This window comes from Lynx rufus, unplaced genomic scaffold (assembly GCF_022079265.1).
Source record: "Lynx rufus isolate CCGP_SWC_20201006 ecotype Redwood Valley unplaced genomic scaffold, mLynRuf1.p SCAF_17, whole genome shotgun sequence".
Classification (NCBI taxonomy): domain Eukaryota; kingdom Metazoa; phylum Chordata; class Mammalia; order Carnivora; family Felidae; genus Lynx; species Lynx rufus.
The window spans coordinates 41,041,498-41,053,393 of NW_025814831.1; the positions used below are offsets into that span (position 1 = coordinate 41,041,498).

The 11,896-nt window shown below is 50.8% G+C and overlaps 1 protein-coding gene across 1 annotated transcript; it reads left to right on the forward strand.

Moving 5' to 3' along the window:
• Positions 1-2,947: 2,947 nt before the first annotated feature.
• On the forward strand, positions 2,948-5,919 carry LOC124512640 (homeobox protein SIX1). The gene is made up of 2 exons (XM_047080353.1): positions 2,948-3,567; positions 5,625-5,919. Exons 1-2 carry the CDS (start codon positions 3,008-3,010, stop codon positions 5,917-5,919), a joined length of 855 nt encoding a protein of 284 aa, XP_046936309.1. The 5' UTR covers positions 2,948-3,007.
• The last annotated feature ends 5,977 nt before the right edge of the window (positions 5,920-11,896 follow it).

Consider the following 11,896-nt stretch of genomic DNA (forward strand, 5'->3'; position numbering starts at 1 on the left):
CCGAGCCAACAATTAACATTTATAACAATTGGTTTCCCTAACCATGGGATCGAAATAGCAGGTAGGCTCATTGGTGCAAAGCGAATAGCACTTCTCCTTTCTAGTTACGCGATCTATTGGATTAAACGCAAGGAGAAATGCTGGCTGGCCCGAGCGCGGCCTCTGAGCACTAGCACCACAGCTCATCAACCCCGGTGCCCGCAATCGCGGCACCCACACAGTCGTCTCCCCAGTCGTCGCCAACGTCTATCGCGTCTTTGTTCCTTTTGAAGAAAGATGAAAAGAAGTGGGCAGAGAGGTCTGGAGGAAGCGGAAAAAAAGGTGGTCATATTGGTGTCTAATTGCCGCCTTTCTGCTCCTCATCCTCCCCTGTAAATTTATACCTGCCCTTATTTGTCCAAGCTATGCCTCATTTCCTTATACAAAATTGTTAATTATGAAGTCCACCCCACACTCAACTTACCGTTTGTCTTTAAAGACAGGCGGCTGTACTTACAGACCCTCCACCCCCTACACACACATTTTAATTCTGCGCACTTGCTCCAGACTTGAGGGTATTAACTGATTTTTAGAGCGGAGTTTAAACCTCCGTTCCGGTCTTCACACAGCTGCCATGTCAATAAGGACTATTCCAAGCAGAGACGTTCCTTCTGGCAGGACACTGCAGCTCCTTAAGACTTCATCTGAAACATCATGAGCACTAAAATAAGACGGCGAGGGAAAATTACCAGACACATGGGCTTGGGCTCAGGCGTGCCAGGCTTCCAGTTTAGAAAGTAAGTCATTGGGCACACCATGTGGTAGGGGCTCTTTTGAAATACTATGCACCCATTAAATGCATTTAAAAAATAACCCTAAAGGTAATGAAATATCAGCATCTATTTCCAACGTCTAATTGCACGGGATACTGCAGACTTTTAAGGATGCAAAATGCATTGTGTGTGGGAGTTTGGGGGAGAAGCAGCTTCTCTCTACTCCGAATCTCTGGAGAGACAGCCAGGAGGGTGAAACGCTTCATGAGTTTAAAATATATATTGCAGGGTGCACTGAACTGGGCACATTATTTTAAAACCATATACATTATATAGGGGGAAACTTCTGCAGTGTTCCTTCTCCCACTTATGTCTCAATATGTAAATGGTTCTGTGGAGCTGGGCTCTGGCTCGTGGACTCAAAACATATTTAAAGAAGACAAGCAAGTTTAAAGAGCCTAGAGTCTGTTCTTCGCATTCACTAAGAGGGTGCATTTAAATCAAAAGCATTTTTGAAGTGTACTTAAAATTCTGTTTTGAACTTATCTAATCAGAGATAAGTATAGTTATAAAGTCACTCTCCTTCTACCATTCTGCTCTCCTTATCTCCCAGCATTGTTCTTATCTCCTGCCAGTCTCAGCTACTGACAATAGATTATCTTTGTTTAGAGACGCTAATTGTTTTCAAAATCTTTTTAATAATTGCTTTGGAACAAGGTGTGCAAATGAGGCTTAAGATAATTACAGCTTTATTTGTTTGTGCAGTTTTACTAAACATTCTTCACATATACACAAAATAACAGATGATGGGGCTGAAATTGCAGGACATCTCTCATTCTATCGCAGTAAAATAGGCCAGCATTGCAATCTACACACACACACACACACACACACACACACACACACACACACACACCTCTTTATTTAATCTTCTTGGAGCCGCTGTCGTCCTGGCTCTGAGGGCAGTGTCCCTCTCAGAGCAGGGCAAGGATTAGGTTACAATCAGACAGCTATTGGAGCCGGACACAGTTTTATTTAATTTACACCCCATCCAGCGCCTTTCGTACGAGGTTCCCAAAGCATTTTTGCTAATAGCAAGTAAAGCTTCTGGGCATTCCTCAGTAGCAGAGGTGGCCTCGGAAAACGCAACGGCGCAGATGGGGAAACTGAGTCCAGAAGCCTGCCGGCTCAAACCATAGAACGTTAAGATACCAAATCACAAATGAACCCTCAGAATCTTTATTTGCTCAGCAACAATGTTGTCAACAGCTCTTCCCAAGGTCCCAAATAGTCGTGGCCTTTTGAAAACGAGGGAAGCGCTATCCAGCTGGGAATACTTGTGCCCTTTGGAGGGCAGTGGGGGCAAAGGAAGAATGGTAGAGGGAATTAGGCTCCTAGAGCTGAAGTCAGCCGGGGAGAAGCCGCTCTTCCAGAGGCTGCAGCCCGGAGCCCTGCTCTGATCTTGTATTATTTATCGCGTTCCATAAGCTATTCATCAATCCATTATTTATTCATTCCAACATTAAGGTAATTAAATATGAGCTCACCGGGAAAGGGCAAGTCTGCAAGGGACAGGGACGGGGGTACAGAGGGAGAGGAGGGGAATATTAAGGTCTGGAGTCATTGATTTGTGCAGAGATGTGCGCGGCTGCCCTTAGGTGACACTGAGAGGGGGCTCACGTTGCAGGGTCCTGACGCGCTCACCCACTCACACCCCCCCCCCGCCCCTGGGCAGCGCGGCTCCCTCCCCCCACCATGCTTCCCACCTCTCGCGGTCCTTCTCCTCCCACCACTCCCTATCCCGGGCTCCACAGCCGCGCCCTCCCCTCGCGGGGCGGCGCGGGGCGGCGCGGCCCCGCTGCCCGGCCCGGCGGCGCGCGGGCTGGCCAGCCCCGGATAGGCGCCGCCCGCAGCCAATCAGCGCGCCGGGGACGCTGCGCGCTTTAAGGCCGCTGCGGGGAGAACAGAAACCAAGTTCCCCGGCAACGAGCAGCATCAACCCGGCGGGAGGCCGGAGCCAGAGAGGCCCAAAAAGGCTGCGGAGTGAGCCGGCCTCTCCGTGTCCAGCGCGCCCCCCTCCGCCTTCTTCCTCGGCCGCCCAGCCCTAAATTTCGATTAGCTTTTTCGCCTACGGAAATCCTAGGAGGGGGTTAGGAGCAGCTGCGCCCCCCTCCCTGCGGCTGCCGCCCCCCTGCTTTTAAGGCGCTGCTCCCTGCCGCGTGCGCCTGGGCAGTGCATCTCGGCAGGCCCCAACCATGTCGATGCTGCCGTCGTTTGGCTTCACGCAGGAGCAAGTGGCGTGCGTGTGCGAAGTTCTGCAGCAAGGCGGGAACCTGGAGCGTCTGGGCAGGTTCCTGTGGTCGCTGCCCGCCTGCGACCACCTGCACAAGAACGAAAGCGTGCTCAAGGCCAAGGCCGTGGTTGCGTTCCACCGCGGGAACTTCCGCGAGCTCTACAAGATCCTGGAGAGCCACCAATTCTCGCCTCACAACCACCCCAAGCTGCAGCAACTGTGGCTGAAGGCGCACTACGTGGAGGCCGAGAAGCTGCGCGGCCGGCCCCTGGGCGCAGTGGGCAAATATCGGGTGCGCCGAAAATTCCCGCTGCCGCGCACCATCTGGGACGGCGAGGAGACCAGCTACTGCTTCAAGGAGAAGTCGCGGGGTGTGCTGCGGGAGTGGTACGCGCACAACCCGTACCCCTCGCCTCGTGAGAAGCGGGAGCTGGCCGAGGCCACGGGGCTCACCACCACCCAGGTCAGCAACTGGTTTAAGAACCGGAGGCAAAGAGACCGGGCCGCCGAGGCCAAGGAAAGGTACGCGGCGTGCTTCCCGCTGCTCGGGCGACCCCGGGAAGCCTTCCTTTCCCCTCCGCCCCTTCTCGCCCCCGCTGGCACTCGCCACCGCGTCCTCTCCGCCGGCTGGAGCCCGTCCGCGGGGCGGCGCCCGGGCCTCCGCGGTACTGCAGCGAAAGTTCATGAACTCTGAGATCGCTTGCTAGGGATGGGGAGTCATTTGATTTGAGCGCCCGCGCGTGGGTTTTTTGGGGTGTGCGTGTCAGGAAATATTGGCGCTAGGTTTGTTTTTCGTGCCTCCCTGGTTGGCTGGGGCGACGAGTGGGGGGGGGGTGCAGGGAGAACTTCTAGATCAACTACGAGGGAAGTGTTGATTGGTGTCTCGAGGAAAGGGGTTCGGTGGGGGCTGAGGGTCGCGCACCTCTCTCCTCTTGCTCCCCAGAGGTGTGGAGCCGGCCTGAGACATCTGCTGTGCCCCCACTGCCGCCGCGTCCTTTCCTCGCTCTCTCCTGGTAGGCTTTTAGGCGAGAGGTCGCCGCTTCATTCCGCACTAGCGGTACAAAGGGAGGAGTCTTTCAAAAGAAATCCACAGAAAGGAGAGCTTTGGAAGAGTTGGCGCTGCACTTACTACGCGGCGCCCCAAGCCCGGAAAGGACTGCTCGTCTCCGGGCTCCCTCGCGCGTGTCCCGGGCCGCGGCGGGTCCATCTGGCGGTCCGCGCCGCCGCCCCGGCTGAGGAAGGGGGTCTCCAGTGGCAGACTTCTCTCCGGAGCTCAGAAGGCAATGTTATTTTAACCTGCCTCTGCCTCCGCCCTCCTCGCGCGAACACCCCCGGCCACCTGGCCCGGCTCCATCCGTTTGCTGTTGGAGTTTCCGAACGAGATTCGGAAGAGCCCAAGGAGGCGGCGGCGGCGGCGGCGGCGGCGGCGGCGGCGAGCGCGCTCCGGGAAGCCGAGGAGTTTTGGGGAAACCTGAGCGCCTGGTAGGGCTGGGTTTCCTTTGTTCGCTTGAGAGCCTGGGGGCCGCAGATGTCGCCTCTGCGTTCCCCCTCCGGGTGGAAAAGCACGGAGCCTGGATACTTTGAGCCGCAGCGGCTGTCCTGGGAGAGGGACAGGGCAGGGGAGAGAAAGGGGGAGCGCTGGGGCCGAGGAGGATGGGCCAGCACCCTGAAGGCGGAAGCGGCCGGGGCTCCGAAACCGTGAAGTTTACCAGCACCCAGCATCCGGACCGACGCCCAGGCACGCCGCACCCGGTCTCGGGCTGCGCGGGGCCTCGAAGTTTCCTCTGCTGGGAAACGGTGCGCGGTTGTGGATGTCCGGGAGGGGGTTCAGAGGGAGCTGTGAGGGACCAAGGACTGAGCGACTAACGCGGGGAAGGGGACAGTTGGTTCCAGTTAGACTTTAGTTACAAAAGGTCCCTCCTATAAGTCAGGCCCGAGGGCCCACTCCCTGATGAAATCGGAGAGACTGGCTGCGCTCCCTGTGTTTACTCAGGTCACTGGGCCGCTCTGGACACCACTTCCCATGACCTGTCCTGTGCCTCTGAAACCACAACCTCCGGGCAGGGGCAGGGAAACTCGACGTTTAATTGTTTCCTCAGATGGGAACAGGACAATTGACTTGATTCACCCCAAACATCTGTGCGTTGGGCTCTGTTTGTCCTCTGATCATTTTCTTTATCACCAACGACCATTTGTTGGACGATTTTCAAACTTAATTACTCCAAAGCGTGATGCCAGTTGATAGGTATTTGAAAATAACTGCTTGAACACAATTTTGAAAATAATTTTTGTGTTTCAAATAAGTCCTGCTGATCTAGCTTTCTAAAATCTGGAAGAGGAAAGGACGTGGCTCCCCACAAGCTCTGCTAGTAGTTTCCCATTTCTCCAGTCTCCTTTGCCTCCTTACTTACCCCAGGACCCTTGGGGATGGGTGGGAGGGCACAGCTCCTCCATTTGGGTATATGACTGATTGCACAATGGCTCTCTTCTCCTGCCAGGTCCCCTCCCTCCACTCACACTTTTTTTAACCTACTTTTTTTTTTTTTTTTAACCATATGGTGTTGTCCTCTATTTCTCAGGGAGAACACCGAAAACAATAACTCCTCCTCCAACAAGCAGAATCAACTCTCTCCTCTGGAAGGGGGCAAGCCGCTCATGTCCAGCTCAGAAGAAGAATTCTCACCTCCCCAAAGTCCAGACCAGAACTCGGTACTTCTGCTGCAGGGCAATATGGGCCACGCCAGGAGCTCAAACTATTCTCTCCCTGGCTTAACGGCCTCACAGCCCAGCCACGGCCTGCAAGCCCACCAGCATCAGCTCCAGGACTCCCTGCTGGGCCCTCTCACCTCCAGTCTGGTGGACTTGGGGTCTTAAGTGGGGAGGTACTGGGCCTGGAAGCAGTGACTAGGGACACTTGTAAATAGAAATCAGGAACATTTTTGCAGCTTGTTTCTGGGGTTCTCTGCGCATAAAGGAATGGTGGACTTTCACAAATATCTTTTTAAAACTCAAAACCAACAGCGATCTCAAGCTTAGTTAGTTACCTTCTTCTCTCCAACTCTTGCATTTCCCATCCCAGTGCAGAGATCAGGAAAAAAAAAAAAACCCAAACAAACAAAAGCACCCACTCACCCAGTCTTGTTTCTGGGCAATCCATGTGCCAGCTTCAGTAGCCTTTCTTTCTTTCTTTCTTTCTTTTTTTTTTCAGTGAATGGGAATTACAAATCAACTGAATTTTACTTATTTCCTTTTAATTTATTTATGGCAAAATCATTTGGGAAGAGGAAAAGGAAATGAAGAGAGAGAGAGAGAAGTCAAAATAGTGAAAATAAAAGCCTCCAGCCAGGAGGAAAATGTTTGCATTCTTAAGGTGAATAGGAAAAATATGATCTTATAACTTTTTTTTGATGGGGAAAAAATTAAGTTTACATTTTTCATTATTTAGTGTTAAACACTTTTATGTAGATTAAAATGAAAGAACAGTATTAGGGGGAAAACTAAGTGCCTAAATGTCTTAATGCTCTCTGTGTAAGGCAGTTAGAAATAGCAGTGACCATTAGTGCTACAACTATTTTTGTCAAATTTAGTGGGGTTTTTGGTTGTTGTTTGTTTTCTTGGGTTTTTTTAATGGCAAACTTTAAAAATGTACCAATGTGAAAAAAAAAACAACACTTTCCTGAATGCCATTACTTCTCATGCCCTTGAAGCTTTCATATCTGTAGCCTACTCCTGTTAAGGGTTTCTCTTGTTCCTAGTTTCTAGCCTGCAAAAATATGCGACAAATCTGGCAACCTGGTATTTGTTACTAAAACAGCATGTGTTTTCAGGTTTCTTTTCTATTGTACCTAAACCAGTCTAAATTAAAACTTAGTAGAACACCAGGAGTACGATTCTGTTTCTGAAAGGTGAGTTGTGTATTGCTGTCATTGGGCCCTATTTTTTTTTTTTTGAAGTTTTCTTGCTTTCTTACTTAATGATGGTTATGAATTGCAGGGTACTTTGAAGGCCACCACCTGAACCAAGAGTGGTGACTGAGTTGATTATGTGATAGAAAAAGAGTGAAGTTAGCTCTAGGGTATTTATTTATTTTTTTATTATTTAGATATGCAGTTTTGTTTACCACTAGCTCTTCTCCACAGCGTTCATATGTTAACTCAGCTCTTTTGTATTAATGAGTTTATGACAAGACTGTGAAAGTAAAATAATATATCTGCTTGGGAAAAAAAAAAGGTGGGGGGGACTTGAATATGGATAACAACATTGTGAATTAACCTGTATAAATAGAAAGCAGACCAACAGGACAGGGGCTCTTTGCACTGCTGTGAGATAGTGTCCAGAAAAATCCCAGTAATCGTGTAGGCTCCATATTATTTTTGCCTGGGGCAAAAATGATGTATCTTTGTATTTAGCTTTTAAAATTAGTGAAACAAATGGCATTATTTATTAAAATTCTACTCAGGATAACAGGATTGGCTTGCTTGTGCTTTGTAAAAATATTGCTCCCCAGAGAGAGTCTATTTATTTTCTGACATGACACTTTCATAATTTTGATTTTTTCCCCATCCGTGTCACTATTAATATATTCATTTCTTTCTTACTCTTTCCTATCTTTCCTGTCCTGATCTAGGAGACTGAGTTGTGTGTATGAGGGGTGGTGGTGGTAGAATTTTAGGCCTTCTTATTATGAGGTTTTTTTTTTTTAATGTCAAATAGCTTTGAGTTCAAAGGAGACAGGATCACTGTACTTAACTGTAGTCACTTTTACTTATAAAGTCATTTTTTCCCCCTTAGTGATGGACAGATGTGCACACAGCCGCTGGGAGACCATCATTTGGATTGGGAGCTCAGGGTCCCAATCTCCCTTGTTAGTGTTTTGGATCATTAAGTTGGTGTTTATTTAAGTCACTAGGGTGTTTATTCTCCACGTCTTGGGCCACGGAGAAATGCCACCCTCTGCAGGAGGGGCTCTCACAGGGGATCTCCGCACATTCTTCACATTCACTCCCCAAAACAAACACCCTGCACAAAGATAGCTTTCAATGACCCTGACAGGCTTCAAAGGACACCGCGGAAATCTCCCTGGAAAATAAGGAAGGGCCAATTACTTTAATTTCTTACATGCCCTCTCTTCCTACTCCGATGACTACCCCCCACTCTTCCAGCTCCGCTTGGTATAATTTTAGACTCGTGGAAGATCTGTCTCCCTGGGCGCCCGGGCCCACTTCCTCTCCCTTGGTTGGTGAATCTTGGAAATGTCTGCAGATCTGGTGAGGAGCAGAGCGGGCCAGTCCTGTAAAAACCCCTGTGATTACTGCTTGTAAACTCGTTAAAAGGACAATTTTCTGTCACAGTCATAAACTCTTTGTAAAATCCCTGGCACTGGAGTCAGAGTGCGCATATTCCAGATGTGTTTAATAAGAAATTGCACAATATGCCTCCCTCCGCCGTCCTCGGCTCAGTCTGGCGAAACCAGGGACAAGCAGGAGTAGGCGAGAAAACTGGATATTGCTGTGAGTTTTCTTGGCAATCGTTTTGGAGCGATCATTGGGGGAACTAACCACATTTTTTTTTTCCTTGAGGAAATCTTCGAGGACCAGCTGTTAAGGGACATCCAATTTATCTTCTCGGCGTCGCAGTTTAACTGAATCAAAAGCCACTTTTCGTTTCTCCTCTGCAGGTTTCTTAATGATAGCCAAAAGTAATGAACAACGGCTTATAAATAGTGTTTTTAGGACGAAACCTTACAGCCTTTTGCCAAGTAAAATGAAAAAACAAATACTAGTGCGATTTTTTTTTTTTTGACGTTTTAAATCTGAACACACAATTGTTCGGGTCCTGGCTGCCTGCTCGTGTTGACCTCTTGGCTGAGAACGAAGCTTCCTAACTATTCGGAGGCAAGGGACTTGGCTGGCGGTTCCGAGATTTTGGCTTAGCAAGTAGGGGCTCGAGAGCCATCAGAGCCCCACGAGCTGCAGGCAAGGAGACAGGCGCCCCTGGGGCCGGACACTGCGGGTCTTGAACCAATTCTCCAGGCAAGGACAGCTTGGTCTTGACCCCGAGCTGAAGTGGAAGCTTCCAGGAAGAGGCATTGGCATTGGCGCTTATGGACGGACTCTGTTTGCTGAGCGGTGGTCGTCGTTACGCTCCTCTCCCCCGCACCTTGACGGCCGGGCGGGCACCTGGCCCTGAACCCACGTACAGCCGGCCTTCCTCTGCTCCGCCGCCGCCTCTGCGGCTACGGCGGCGGCTGCGGCCGAGGGGGGCTTCGCTCCTACCTCCTCCCCCGCCGGGAGGTCTTTGGTAAAGTCTGCGGGCAGAACTCCAGGTCCCGGGAATCCAGAGGCTTCCATTCCGCGCGTCTCCGGTTGCAGAACGCTGGGGGAGCTCCCCCTGCCACCCGCAGACTCCGGAGGCAGCTCTTGCCACTCTGTCCTGCGGAGGCACGGGGAGTCGGGGCGCCGCAGCTCCCTCCTCCCCGCCCTGGCCGAGGCTCTTCTCCACCAGTTCACAGAGAATCGTGCGCGTCCCGGGAACCCCATCACAGCTCAGCTCCAGGCGCAGGGCTTGGTGGCCCGGCCGGCCGAGGCTTTGGGAACTGAGGCTGCGAGGCTGCCCTGGAAGGGCCAAAGAGGTGGTAGCCTGAGCCTCGCGGGACGAGCTGCCATCGTCCTGTGGACCCCGGAGCCACCTTGCAGGCCCAAGTCCGGGTCTCCTTTTTAACCTGTGGAGCTAAATTCTGGGCGACGCACTAGGCAGCCGCGGCCGCACCACTGTGGGGTTGGAGAGGGCCCCGTGGCGGCGGGATAAAGCCGTTCAGGCCCCAGGCGGATCCTGGCCTGGCCGCAGGGGGAACGCTTCCTGGTGCTCCGACGCCGCGCTTCGGGTTCTGGGCAGCCGCCTCGGGCCTAGGAGCCTACTTAGGAGGCGGCCTAGGCCCCGCCGCCTGTTCCCTGCTTCCGATATGTTCTGTCTCCTCTGCTTCCTGAGGCCTCGACCTCGGCTTTTGGACCTGAGCTTTTCACCCGCGCCTTTGGCGGAGGAGTGCCAGCCAGAAAGCGCGTCTCTTCCCTGCCCTGTCGCTAGAAGGTCGACGGCACAGGAAAGCGGCCTTGGTTTCTAGAGTCTCTGGCAGGTCGGGACGACAGCTCCTCTTCTTTGGCAGGGCCCGGTCGGACGTTTCTCCCTTGGCCGGTGGCCTTGGGCCCAGCATCAACCTCTGCCCCGCGAACGGCCCGGAGCCCCAGCAGGGAAAGCACCACCCGAAGCGCACTGCGGGCCAGACTGTCGCCGCTCACATTCTGCCCTTCTCTGGTGGAGTAGGTGGCGTTGAGAGGGATAAAAGGGTCAGGGTTAAGGTGAGGAGAGTCGCAGGTGGCTCATGTGCTCTCTCTGAGCTACTTCTCCTTTTTCGGAGCTTTCCTCAGGAGTAGAACACTAAAAACTCTCCCAGATTCCCTCCTCCAGCCTCCGGAAGCCAGCGGAACCAGTGCCTGTGCTCATTTGGCCCCCAAGGGGCAATTCGCACTAAGGCTACCCGAGGGCTCAGTCCCTTAGCCAGCAGGTATGCTCTGCGACCTTAGGTGGGAACGCTCGAGCCCCTCAAGATCATAGTGACCCCTCCCCCAGTCTGATTGACTCCAGTGACTCCGCCCGGAAGACTCTCTAACGAGATGGATGAGCCAGCCAGGAACGAAAAGAGTCAAAATCTGGGGCGAATTGTTGGTTTACTGTTTACCCAGGAAAAGCGCTGCCCTGGGAAGGCCACGTTTTCTCTAGTGTTTTAAGCCGAGTATACACACACAACTTCGTTCCAGCTGATGAAATTGGAAACCTGTTCTCCCACTGAGGATGACAATCAGAGTTTTAGACGCTGTGGTCCTTTCAGACAGCGAGAAACAACACTACAGTAGCATTTAAAAACAAAGAGAAAGAGACTGCTTGAGGCGCGTGGACTCCGGACTCTTACTCAGTATGAGTTTCAGCTTCTCTCCTTTTAACTTGTTAATGGACAGCTGAGACCCCGTTCTCAGCAGGTAGAGCTGAGAACCATAGTTGCTCCCCTCTTTTTCTTTGCTACCTGGGAGTCTCCCCCCCCTTTTTTGGTAAAGTGTTCACTAATTGTTTTCCTTTGCCATAACATTAAAATATTCTTAAAATCAAAAATCTGCCCCCCCCAGGGGATCAAACAGGAAAATGTACAAAGAAAAACAAAACCATAAAACTGAAAACCAAACCTCAAACAATCCTATCTTGGAGGGGGAAAAAAAAGGTTTACTTCAGATTTAACACACACTTAAGCTTACCTGAAGTGGCTACCCAATTGTAATTAAAATACTATTAAGTGATATTAGCCGCTCTCCTTTCTTCACTGCCATTAGCGGTTGTCATTAAAAAGACAGGTAAGTAGAAAGATTCTGGCCCTTTACTTACTATAGTAAGAAGGCATGGAAATGCATACTAGCTTCCTCCAACTGGTCCCCTGTTCTTCCTACTCTAACTTAGAGATAAATCTTTTATAGGACTGATATAGGAGACCTCAATAGGAGCACTCATGAATTAACACAAGTCAAATTTATTTAAATTTGCTATAATAATATAATTTAGGATTTAAAATTGATTATGGCTTTTAAAATATCATGGTGTATTTATAATAGGTACATGGGTTTTGGGGGGAGTGGTGGTTCAGGACCTGAGCTGGTATAGATGTGGGATCTTAAAGAAAAAAAACAGTCCTAGACTACATATTTTTACTAAACATAGGGCATAAAAGAACATTGTTCTTAAAGAACATTGAAACGTTCTTTAACGTGTCATAGACCTGGTCAGTCAGCTTCCCTCATACAAAGTCTGC